The sequence below is a fragment of the Coenobita brevimanus genome, chromosome 110 (assembly GCF_032717465.1).
Source record: "Coenobita brevimanus isolate Jiangsu-jjx chromosome 110, ASM3271746v2, whole genome shotgun sequence".
NCBI lineage: Eukaryota > Metazoa > Arthropoda > Malacostraca > Decapoda > Coenobitidae > Coenobita > Coenobita brevimanus.
The window spans coordinates 46,096,591-46,109,845 of record NC_137063.1 but is presented as its reverse complement, the minus strand read 5'-3'; the positions used below and the strand labels follow the sequence as shown (position 1 = coordinate 46,109,845).

Here is a 13,255-nt window from a genome sequence, read left to right as displayed (position 1 = left end):
CCATCACTCACCCTCCACACAGCCCAACCACCTCAAAATATTTATCCACATCGCTTCCACACGCCCCAAACCACTTCAGTACGAGCATATCATCTCTATTTCACATTTTTTTACCGTCAGACGATCTTTTCAGCGTAGGAAAACCCCCCAAATGAAGATGTTAAAATGAACCTCAATAAATCCCCTTTTTTAGTGTGTTGAATCTTATTATAGTATACTTTTGCTGCCTTCAGACGATTTCCTTCAGCGTGGGATGGTTCTCACACACACACACACACACACACACACACACACACACACACACACACACACACACACACACACACACACACACACACACACACACATCCTCAAGGTTAAGAGAGAACCCCCTCCCTCCCTCCCTCGTAGTGAAAATGTTTAAAATTTGCAAGACTGCCCAACTCCATTTTACAAGTTACAGTATTTGCACGTTTTAGAGAGAGAGAGAGAGAGAGAGAGAGAGAGAGAGAGAGAGAGAGAGTGTGTGTGTGTGTGTGTGTGTGTGTGTGTAGGGGGGGAGGTAGTTGTGGCGGCGGGCGTGGTAGTTGTTTTAAATATTTAGAGTGGGAGAAGGGAGTGTATTTTAATGTTGTGGGGTGAGGAGGGTGTATGATGGTGGTACTTGTGGTAGTAGTGGTGATAGCGGTAGTGAAGTGATGATGATAGTGATGATAGTATTGCTGGTACTGGAGGGGGGGGGGGTTGTGGTGATGGTGGTACTCGTGTCGGTAATGGTAGTGTTAAGAAATATACACTGAGGGGAGATAGGCGGAGAGTGTGGTGAAGGGTAATGTGGTAGTTGTGGTGATGGTGGTGGTGATGTAGAGGGTGAGTGGCGGAGAGTCTGTTGTTGTGTTGTGGTGATGGATAATGCAGTGAGTGTGGTAGCAATTTTGGTAGTCTGGTAGTTATGGTGGTGATACTGGCGGTAGTTGTGCTAGTAGTGCTCTTGGTGATGGTGGTGGTGGTGGTGGTGGTGGTGGTGGAGGTGGTGATGGTAGTGTCAAAGATATAATGGTGTGTATGGTATTGGTGGTTGTGGTGGTAGCTGTTCTGGTGGTAGTTATGGTGATGGTGGTTGTAGGCATGATAATGGTGCTGGTGGTAGTTGTGGTGATGACGGTGATGAGGGTGGTATTGGTAATAGTTATGGTGATGCTACTGATGGAACTGATGGTATCTATTTTGTTGGTAATCTTGGTAGTTGTGGTAAAGGTAGTGGTAACTGTGGTAATAGTGGTGGTGGTGGTGGTGGTGGTAGTGATGGAAATATTAATAAAAGCTGTCAATAGCTGTGGTAATGATGGTGCTGGTAGTAATGGAGGAGGCACTGGGGGCAATAAAAATCTACGGTCTCCACAGGCCACATTTCGCTGTCAAAATTACGAACCTTTACATCAAAACCAAAAATACTGAAATCGGATTTTACACAATATTTTTAATGAGACCGTCTACCCAAACTTTCATGGGTTCCATCATTATGTAAATTTATCGTAGCATTTTATACACACCTACCAGACGATGCTTTTGTTAACGTTACAGGTCACTTAACATAATCGCCCGAACGAAGGAATAATAATAATGATAAAAATATTAATACTAATACTAATAATAATAATAATAATAATAACAATTAAAAATAATAATAATAATAACAACAACAACAACAATAACAACAACAATAATAATAATAATAATAATAATAATAGTAGTAGTAGTAGTAGTAGTAGTAAGTAATAATTAAATAAATGAATATAAATATATAAATCACCTATATAATCAATCAAGATAATTTTGTTGAATTATTATGCAAGTTACATATATTCAAAAGGAAATTTGTGTGATGATGTAATCTCACTTCAGGCAATTCCAGTGGCAATTTAGCTTTGAAAATCGGCAACACCCTCTTTAAGGACTGTTGTTAAGAAGTGTGAAAATATTCCAGTATGTGGAGGAAAAGGTTTATAAAAATTTTGTGTATTTCAATCTGTTCTACAAGCAAGATCAAGCCTCAGATATACGTCATTATACTGAAGAGGTTTGCCATTTCACTTAGATGACGGATTTTTTTTTTTAAGGTATCTTCAGACGATTTTCTTCAGACCAGGTGAGACTTGTCAAATCGGACGGGTTAGATACAGCCTTCATTAACCCCTTCACGGCAAGAAATCCTCCGTAAGCTGAATAAAATCGTCTGGAGGGAGCAAGACCGAAGTATAAACGCCATCCTCGCTCTGAAAGGGGTCGCTAAGTCCACACCCATTCCAGCGTTTATAACAGTTCGGGGTAGTTTCCAATTCCTTGCCACAAACTTCAGGCCTGAGATATTAGTTGCTGAAGTTCTGGTGCGCTTCTGCTCCACTACAAGGTGCACTGAACCTCTTAATATTATGTATTAGTGCTAGAGAGGGGCGCCTTCGTGTGGTAGCACTGATATGACCATGTGACTCAACTGCCTGGTTATACAAACGTCCCTCAACTGCTTCTGTTTCCCCCCAAATGAGGATGGTGGACTGCATAAGGGAAATTTAGGCCTGTAGTCCACTGGGTTCATATTTTTGATGAACCTGTGGCTACTACTACTACTACTACTACGACTACAACTACCACTTCTTCTTCTTCTTCTAATACTACTACTACTAATACTACGACAATTACTACCACTTCTTTTTCTTCCACTACTACTGCTGCTACTACTACTACTACTACTACTACTTCTTCTTCTACCGCTATTACTACTTCTTCTTCTACTACTACTACTACTGCTACTTGTTATATTTTATCATAAACATAAAGGTCAACATAAACTTGACTAACACACACACACACACACACACACACACACACACACACACACACACACACACACACACACGCGCGCACACACACACACACGCAGTTCATCTCTCTCTCTCTCTCTCTCTCTCTCTCTCTCTCTCTCTCTCTCAGGTAATGATGACACCTGCAGAGGCTTAAGTCCGGGTGATTTCTTTGCTAAATGGTTAACGAAGCATCATAATGGAGAGGTGTGGGGGGGAGGCTGGTTGAAGAGGAGGAGGAGGAGGAGGAGGAGGAGAAGGAGGAGGAGGAGGAGGAGGAGGAGGAGGAGGAGGAGGAGAAGGAGGAGGAGAAAAAAGAAGTAAGAAGATATGGAGAAGATTCTGTTTAGCTTCGGAAAGAAATCTAGTAGTAAAGGTGTAAATGAAGGCTACCTCAACACCTCAAATTCGAAAAAACCTGAGGAAAAAAAAAAGAAAAGAAAATGAAAAGAAAAATGAATTACGGAAAAGCTAGCAAGATAAAAAGGTGTATCCATAAAATAAAAACATGGAAATTAGTTACAAAGTCTTAGTATCCAGCTCCCTTCCAAGGTGACGAGTTCGTAGGTGAATCATATACAACGTTCCCCTTCTACTTCGCCGGGTGATTTTGTGTGTTGTGTAGTCAGCGGTATCAATGTCCATCCTACAGCATAAGCTCATTTCCTACACCCACTGCCACACCCACACCCACACAAGCATATTAAGCCGTCCTCCAAACACACAAGATACTGTCAGGTTAAGCTTCTACTGTAGTGCTATTTACGGACTACCATTAATTCTAAGTTTATTCTTGCTTATGTCCGGTATTTTGTTCACTTAAAGAAAAAAAAACTGAATGAAGGAGTCAAAACAAGTCAATTAATTCCGCCACTAAGATGGGGTCCTCTAAATTTCGTTCTCGAGACAACCAGACGATTTTCTGCAGCTTAACAGAGAGTTCGTGGAAGTGAATGAGTTGATAGGTGTAAACAGTTTTGGATCGGTGCTGGAAGATGTGGTGACGTGTTGACAGGCTGTGGACGAAGACCTGAGCTGTGTCTACCCATAAGTCCACACAGTTTTTTATCCAAATATTCATTTACCCCTCTCTCTCTCTCTCTCTCTCTACCTACCTACCTACCTACCTACCTGCCTATCGTATCTATATAAAATCAGTGAAGAAAATTACTCTCTCTCTCTCCCTATCTATCTATCTATCTCTGAAGAAAATTAACCATGCTTGCACCTCGTTCTCGGTCTTCATCTGCTCAAAATCTAATCAACTGCGCCTTCTAGACACTTGCTTTATTAACTTCCCACTTGATCCACCCACCTCGTCCCCTCTCTTCCTCCATTAATTTCCCCTCCTAAGCCCTTCCTTCCTTGGTGTCTCTCTGCACGCGACAAACACTCGTGGGAGATTCGTGTCGTGCGCACAGGGATCTAGTTATTGGCACCTTGAGTCGAGGTGAGAGGGTGGGTGAGACGGAGTTAAGAAATGAGGGATTAATGTGTTTACAAGAGCTTGGAGATGACGGGAGAGGGGTGGGAAGAGGCTCATCATCATCATCATCATTAAAAAAGCAGTATGATCATTATCTTTTTCTACTTTTGGGCAACGTCATCTTGGTTATCGCCACAAATAATTGTCGTCCTCGTGAGAGAGAGAGAGAGAGAGAGAGAGAGAGAGAGAGAGAGAGAGAGAGAGAGAGAGAGAGAGAGAATTCAGGTATTAAAAGCAATAAAAAACAGATACGCAAATACGTGAATAATTATACCAAAGAAATCTGTGCAGGTGAGAAAGGAATAAGAGAAAATACTGACTAAAGGTGTACACAACAGAAGAAGATGGGGAAGATGACAGAAGATGAGGATAGAAGGTAAGATAATGAGGAGGATGGGGGAAAATGGTAACAGATGAGGACAAGACGTAGGATAATGACGAAGACGGGAGGAAAATGATGATGGATGAGGACGGAGGGTAAGATACTGAGGAAGATGGGTAGATAATGGTAATTAATGAGGATAAAGGGTAGGGTAAGGAGGAAGATGGGAGTAAGTGGTGATGGATGAGGGTAGAGGGTGGGTAATGAGGATGATGGGGGATAATAGTAATAGATGAGGATAGCGGGTGGGTTAATTGATGTAGGGGTGGATGGGAGAGTGGGAATACAGATGAAGAGGCGGAGGGAATGTCAGATACGTAGTAAAGCCAATGTTATCAGGTTTGTTTTTTTTGTGATCCTCAAGACTGTATAGAGATAGACAGATATATGGTAGGCAGACAGACACACACATACATACATACTTAGATATATAGATACATACATACATAAAAAGATGTACAGATAGATATGAAAGAGGATAGATAAATAGACATATGGACAGACAGATGCACATATAGACAAATAGATAAATACAGACAGACAGACAGACATAGATAGATAATCTCCAATTCCTTTTTTTTTTTTATCATGAAACCGTGTAAGATGTAACCCAGTCAAACAGTACTGTGGAAATAAAAAGTATGGTACGCTTTCAAAAACAAATCTGATTCCAATTCATTTCACCATAAATTGCGTGGAGATGGACAAAATAAAATGTTAAATGTGTTGAGGGAGGGAAGGTGTCAATGCCTGAGTGGACAGTAGGCACTGGTGTGGGATTTGTGTGGGGGTGAGGGTGGGGGAAGAGTGTAGTGGGGTGGTGGTGGCTGTAGTGATGATAGAGGTATTTGTGGTAATGGTAGTGGTGGTGATGATGAAAGAAGTAGTGGTGGTAATGGTAGTGGTGATGATGAAAGAAGCAGTGGTGGCAGTGGTAGTGGTGGTGATGTGAGTGGTAGTAGTGTTGGTAATGGTGATGATGGTGGTGATGTGACTGTGGTAAAAACGGTGATGATGCACCAGGAAAGTGGTGGTTGGGGTAGCAGTGATGAAAATAACAGAAAAGTAGTAATTACGGTGGTGGTGGTAATGGTGGTAGCGGTGGTAGTGGTGGTAAATTGACAGTGGATGTTGAAAGCATAATTAACATCAATAGCTGTAACTAACTAGCCCAAGTAGAGTCCATTAGTGAACATAGGCATATTATAGTCCACCACATGCCAGTAGTGCCCATTTGGCGGCATTTTGGTCATCATCACTGTCATCATCATCATCATCATTACTGCATATTCACTACCACTACCGCCATCATCACCGTCTGCAGCATTTTCCTTCCATTATTTTAGGCTATCATCATCATCATCATCATCATCATCACTACCACCACCATTATTGTTAGTATTCTCAAACCTCTCTAAGTAAAGGTATAATGAAGAATACACAATAACTCCACAAATTTTGAAGGAGTCTTCCCCAAAGCTGAGTAATGCGCCAAGTGTCAGCAAGAATACAGCAAAGAGAACGGCATCACAGACAGGAGGTTACACTGCCCGCACCTTAAAAATTTGAAGCTTCATTCCTACGATGACTAAAATAATCAAGTGACTACAAGAATCATAACCCATTCGCATAAATCCTGGATAATGAAAAAAAAAAAGGTAATTTTTTTTTAAAAAGGTGTCGCAAATCTGTACGAAAAGGAAGAGAACGTGTAAAAAAATCTATACAGATAAACAGAAAAAAATGGCAGAGCTCCTGGACACTGAACTAATAAAGATGACATTTTAAAAGGGAGTCAAAAAACTATATAGTAATGTCCAAAATTAGTGTCAAAATTCTAAAAAAGAAAAACTATATATATATATATATATATATTGTACATGCTTCAAAAAGTAAATTCATCACTATAACTGACCTGACGCCACCACTTTTTGAAATATGAGCCAGCCACTGAAGGGAAATAAAATGACAACAGGCTTGTTTTTATTGTGTGTGTGTGTGTGTGTGTGTGTGTGTGTGTGTGTGTGTGTGTGTGTGTTACTCATCCTATTCTGAACAAAGACTACGAGCCACATGCGTAAGTATCATGCACGTATGTATGTATGTATGCTTTTTATGCATCGCACTCGGGGCATGACTACGAATCTCATATGTACAGTATGTGAGTATGCAGAGAGAGAGAGAGAGAGAGAGAGAGAGAGAGAGAGAGAGAGAGCGTCAACGTTTCCCTCAAAGCAGAGAACACCGCAATACTCGGTTTGGCTTAGTTTGACCTCTCACCCAGATAAAAAATGGAGGAAAACAAATATCAGACAAGGAGAGAGAGAGAGAGAGAGAGAGAGAGAGAGAAGAATTTATGGATGTGTGTTATGAAGGGCATGTATGAAGAATGTGTGTGTGTGTGTGTGTGTGTGTGTGTGTGTGTGTGTGTGTGTGTGTGTGTGTGTGTGTGTGTGTGTGTGTGTGTGTGTGTGTGTGTGTGTGTGTGTGTGTGTGTGTGTGTGTGTGTGTCTGTGCTGCAGAAATCCAATCCTCGATAAGGTCATTCAACCCAGAAATACAGAATGACTATTACGCAGCATGTGATTGAGAACAGGGAGGAGGAGGAGGAGGAGGAGGAGACGGAAGTTATAATGAATAGTGCCAGTAATAATAATAGTCGTGGTTGTGGTGTTCAGAGTGGTAGAAGTGGTGGTAGTGGTGCTGATAGTGGTAGATGCGCTTGTAGAGGTAGTTGTAGTAGTTTGGGGGTATAGTTGATAGTGGCAGTAATATTGGCTGTTGTGCTGGTAGACTAATGGTACCTGTAGAAGTAGTAGTGGTAGTCTGGTGCTACATGTAGTAATAGTAATAGCAGTAGTAGAAGAAGAAAGAAAAAGTAGTAGTAGTAGTAGCAGTAGTACATGTAGTAATAGGTAGTTGTTGTTGTTGTTGTCGTTGTCGTTGTTGTCGTTGTCGTTGTTGTTGTAGTTTTTGTAGTACTGGTAGTTTTAATAGTGATGTCAGTAACCGTTTTAACTATAGTACCTGCAGTGATAATGACAGCCATAAAACATTCATTGATAATATCGTAGTTCAGCAGTTGTAAAAATAGCAGTATATGTGGTGGATAATAACGCACAAATGACAGCAGGCACACAAGATAGCTCCTGTTACCGATGCTGTTCAATACCCCCCACCAGCGGCACCGGCAGATAGCAGCGATGCCGGAGATAACGCGCGCCACACCCACACTCAGGGCAGTCATGATCAAGCACACTCAGCCCAAAGCCACAAATTCCTTCATGCACCTCCTTCCTCCTTTGTTCTTGTTAGTTTCGGGGGCTTTTATATCGCTTAGGAGAGACTTTTCGAAATACAGACGTTTGGCAAAATTTCACCAACCTCGTCACCACAAAAGGTCTGCCCTAAGATACACAAAAACGTCTGAAGGTAATCGTACAGTTGGTTCCACTTCCGCGTGACCCACCTAGCACTGAAAAATACCACCTACCATCCACAACCATGACATGTTAGCCGGATTCGTCATCTCTGTCAAGCATGAAAGAGAGGAGGAAGAGAAAAATGCTGAGACTAATATCTGTCGACTGCTGAGACAACATTTGCAGTGCAGGGTGGGTCACGTGGGATTGGAGCCAACTGTACCAAAAATAAGCCGATAAATTTCCTGATTCAAAGGATTCCGTTGGTGTTGGTTCGGTATGAGATTAGGTAAGTATTGGTGGAGATTAGGTTGGTACTGGTGGAGATTAGGTAGGTATTTGCGGAGATTAGGTCGGTATTGGTGGAGATTAGGTAGGTATTGGTGGAGATTGGATTGGTACTGGTGATTAGGTAGGTATTTGCGAAGATTAGGTCGGTATTGGAGGAGATTAGGTAGGTACTGGAGGAGATTAGGTAGGTATTGGTGGAGATTAGGTAGGTATTAGTGGAGATTAGGTTGGTATTAGTAACTGTAGTTTGCAGGGAATGGGGAGTGACTGGAATGATTATATAGCTGGAATGGGTATGTGTGGTTGGAATGGGTGTGTGTGGTTGGAATGGGTATGTGTGGTTGGAATGGGTGTGTGTGGTTGGAATGGGTGTGTGTGGTTGGAATGGATGTGTGTGGTTGGAATGGGTATGTGTGGTTGGAATGGGTGTGTGTGGTTGGAATGGGTGTGTGTGGTTGGAATGGGTGTGTGTGGTTGGAATGGGTGTGTGTGGTTGGAATGGGTGTGTGTGGTTGGAATGGGTATGTGTGGTTGGAATGGGTGTGTGTGGTAGAAATGACAATATGTACGGATTCATACACATATACGCAAGCAATATCCTGCGTTAAACCCTAGCCCACAAGTCTCAACCAATGAAAGAGAGGCAGGTAATAGGGAGTAAGGCTGGTAATGTGGAGTATAGCAGGTAATTGGGAGTAAGGCAGGTAACAGGGTGTATGGTAGGTAATGGGGAGTATGGCAGATAATACGGTGTAAGGCAAGTAATATGTAGTAAGGCAAGTAATACGGAGTAAGGCAAGTAATAGGTAGTAAGGCAGGTAATAGGCAGTAAGGCAGGTAATAAGAAGTAAGGCAGGTAATGGGGAGTAAGGCAAGTAATAAGTAGTATGGCAAGTAATAGGGAGTAAGGCAGGTAACAGGAAGTAAAGCAGGTAATAAGGAGTAAGGCAGGTAATAGGGAAGCTTAGTCAAACCCTCACCTACAGACTATCTGGCTAATGTGCGTTTTCTCCCGACGATTTTTTTACACTTAGGATAGAATTTTCGAACTGGGGGGGGGGAGGGTTAAATAAGAGCTTCTATTAAACTTTTTATTATCAACGAGCTTTCCTTAATGTAAAATCGTCCGACAGCAGCAAAAATTGAAATGCTATCGTACTGATGGGGTTAAAAAATGGAGAATGGCTGCACACACGGATTCAGACAAGTACAGCTGGGGACAAAAATCTCAGTACACTTCCTCACGATACATAATGACACAGTGAACAATGACTTTCGAAACCCAGCAAAGAGATCTTCGGAGCCCAATAAATTTATCAGAATACTGCGCAAGAGTTTCATAATTGTTCGACCGCATAATAGCAAACACAACAGACACGACTTCACGAGCATGTAAGGAGAGGCCATCATATACACAAATTTATGAACGCAAACTAATTCATCATCATCATCATCATCATCACTAATAGCCTCCATTTAGCCACTGCAGGACAAGGGCTACTTAAAAGTAAAACATGGCTATAATTAAGGTAAACAATTTTCCCCAGTGACGTAGTGGGTTGGTGGTGTAGTGGTTGGAACGCCCCAGACGGATCGATTTTCAGGTGATTGAAGGGTTTATGGAGGAAATAATGCCATCATGTACTGGACCATAATAGCCTAGCCTCGGGACCCTATGCTTCAAAGGGGGTAGTATGAGATTGGCGGCATTTTTAATTTATTTTTTGTCTTATTAATCATTATTATTATAATTACTATTATCATTATTATCATCGTCATCATTATAATTATAATAATAATAATAATAATAATAATAATAATAATTATTATTATTATTTTTATTATTAATTACTACTGCTGCTGCTGCTGCTGCTACCACTACTACTACTACTACCACCACCAACACGATCGCTCCTGCTCCCGCTACTACTACCACTACTACTCAGCATAAGGGACGGGAATCAGGGGAGAAATAACTCCCACGTACAGCGAATGACTAAAGTTCGCCTACTGTTATACTGCGTCTACCTCACACTCAGGGCATGTCCGTCACTTTCCTCCCTAACGCATCATACCAAATACAACCACTTACGGCCAGACATACCAAACCTCTCTCAGCCTAGGAATATTAGTCAGTGGAGGAAAGTGACAAGATGAGGTGAAATATTAGGCATACTTTCCTCCTCATTTCCTCTCAATGCTTTCCTCTCTTGTTACAGGTCAAGATTCAAGATAGAGAGATGGCAATTTTAGATCGAGTTAAAGTGGAAGGCATATAACGAAACCTGGGTACATTGGACCGTAGACTCTCTCTCTCTCTCTCTCTCTCTCACACACACACACACACACACACACACACACACACATACAGAGAGAGAGAGAGAGAGAGAGAGAGAGAGAGAGAGAGAGAGAGAGAGAGAGAGAGAGAGAGAGAGAGAGAGAGCTGCAGAAACATACAAGCTTTTGCACTAAAACTCAGAGAAACAACAACACACAAGGAAACAAAATCCTGTTCCGTTATCCGCTTAGGGATTAAAAACGAATCGTATTAAAAAAAAAAACAAATAAATAAATAAAGATAAATACATGCAGATAAAAGTTCTGCAGTTATTCCTTTACAAATAATCCAAATTTCTTTTCATTACCCAGGATACTAAGACTCACTTTCAGATGAATAAAACCGTCTGGAAGGAGGTGGAATAGACTACTAGAGTTGTCCGAATCATGAGAGGGGTTCATGGTGACGGTATTAACACCTAGGGCTCCTAAAAATCGTCTGGCGGTAACTGAAATTAAATAATCGTGAAAACGTGATAATGAAACATGTGACTTTGGGTTAAGGGCCGTTCCCGAAGCCAGCAGTTACTCTACACGCAACAGATGGCGTCACACTCCTTCGCATGCCACCGCTAATACCCACCGTCCATACTGAATTCATGCTACGGCTGTCTCAAATACGATCCTGACCACTACGAAACGATTTATTTCAACTAAACGGCACTCTATCACGTAACTGACTGACAACGTGAGGATTTATTGAAACTTTTAGCCTCTCCCCCACGAAAAATATATCTCAGTAAACAAGAAGAAAAAAAAAAACATAGCGGAAGTATATTAAAAAAAAAAAAAAAAAGGAAAGGTCGTTGTGCTGGACTGATTATAAATATTTTTGAAAGAGGCCCATTGACGAGACTGGAATGTGGGCGGTTAATGAATAGGCATCACTCTCGTATAGGCCTGTCAAAAAGGCCTACTAAAAATACACACACACACACACACACACACACACACACACACACACACACACCATCACCTACATGGAATCCGGCTTAATGAAATATTTAAACACACCCCACCCACCTACACACCCACCTACACACACACACACACACACACACACACACACACACACACACACACACACTGATTTACATACACGGCCCACTAGAAAAATATCCCACCCACACACTTTAACTGCGTGCATGATCAACAAAATATACTGACATACACACATACACCTGATTAACATACACGGCCAACAATACTGTTTATATTTACATGTATATATACACAACTTAATTTTTACGTTCACGGCAAATGAGAATACGCACACAACTATTAGAATTGCATACAGACCCTGGTAGATACGTTCACAGACTAGAAATATTTACACACACACACACACACACACACACACACACACACACACACACACACACACACACACACACACACCATTATTACGTACACAGCCTATATATTTCCTGATATTTAGGTACACAAACCACCAGAAAACTTACATGCCCTGCTATTTACGTACACAGACAACTAGAAATACACACAAACTGATAATTTGCGTAAACAGAGTAGCAGAAAGTACTACATACATATTTATTAGGAATATATGAAATATCCAGACACATGCACATGACTGGCAGCGCGCACACCCAAAATCTTGCCACGTACATACAAGCACACACACACACAAACACACACACACACTCACACGCACTGATCAATACACTTAGCCTTGACCCACGTAGTTCGTACACACACGCACATACACGACGACACACACATGCACACGACCACACACACACACACACACACACACACACACAGTCTCACTTTCTTCCTGTGCCTTCCCTACAAGAAGTTTAATCAAGTCTATTAAATAAAGATAAAATAAAACTTCTGATATACTCTTAACGGCAAGTATGAACAAGCATGAAAGTGATATTATGTAGGATCATATTTCTGGCTTATGATGCTCTCTACAAAATGTTTCTTGTCGATTTATTAAGCATATTAACTAAAAAAAAAAAAAAAGTCATTCACACCCTTTTTCCTGGTGACCAAGTCTGCCTAAATACTGTACGATTACCCTCTCATTTGTAGCAATAAAACTACATGGGAAGAGGTGCCACAGAGCTGCTAAGACGGTGAAAATATAAATAAGAAAATATATGCCCACTTTTGGGATGAATTATGCTTTTCTTTATCTTCAATACCTTCTCTTTAATTATCACAGCCGCAGTTTAGTCAGTAAAAGCAACAGGTAAGCAGTATCGTAGCACCCACGTGGTCCCTTTCAATGCCTGAATGTGTCTGTCTGTCCATCTACTGTCTGACGCAGCATTATGTGTGGGACGACCTCAAGGAAAGGATTTTAGGCTTTTGTCCCTACCCATTAACGATATCTTCCTCCCACAACACGCCCTCTCCCATCATGTATTTATCAAAAGGTCTTTAAATAAAATGAAAGGATGGATGTAGGAAAAATCTTGTCCCCACGTAATTCAGCCCCTTTCTTTTATGGCAGAAGGCTTAGATT

The 13,255-nt window shown here is 41.3% G+C and overlaps 1 protein-coding gene across 1 annotated transcript in view; it reads right to left on the bottom strand.

Annotated features, from left to right (window-relative positions):
• The window catches only part of LOC145417570 (uncharacterized), a 39,006-nt gene extending 31,051 nt beyond the window's left edge, over nucleotides 1-7,955 (bottom strand). The window contains exon 1 of the mRNA XM_080286276.1: nucleotides 7,830-7,955. Within this exon, the coding sequence (XP_080142402.1) occupies nucleotides 7,830-7,955 (126 nt within the window). The remainder of the gene's footprint in view (nucleotides 1-7,829) is intronic.
• Between the last annotated feature and the right edge of the window lie 5,300 nt (nucleotides 7,956-13,255).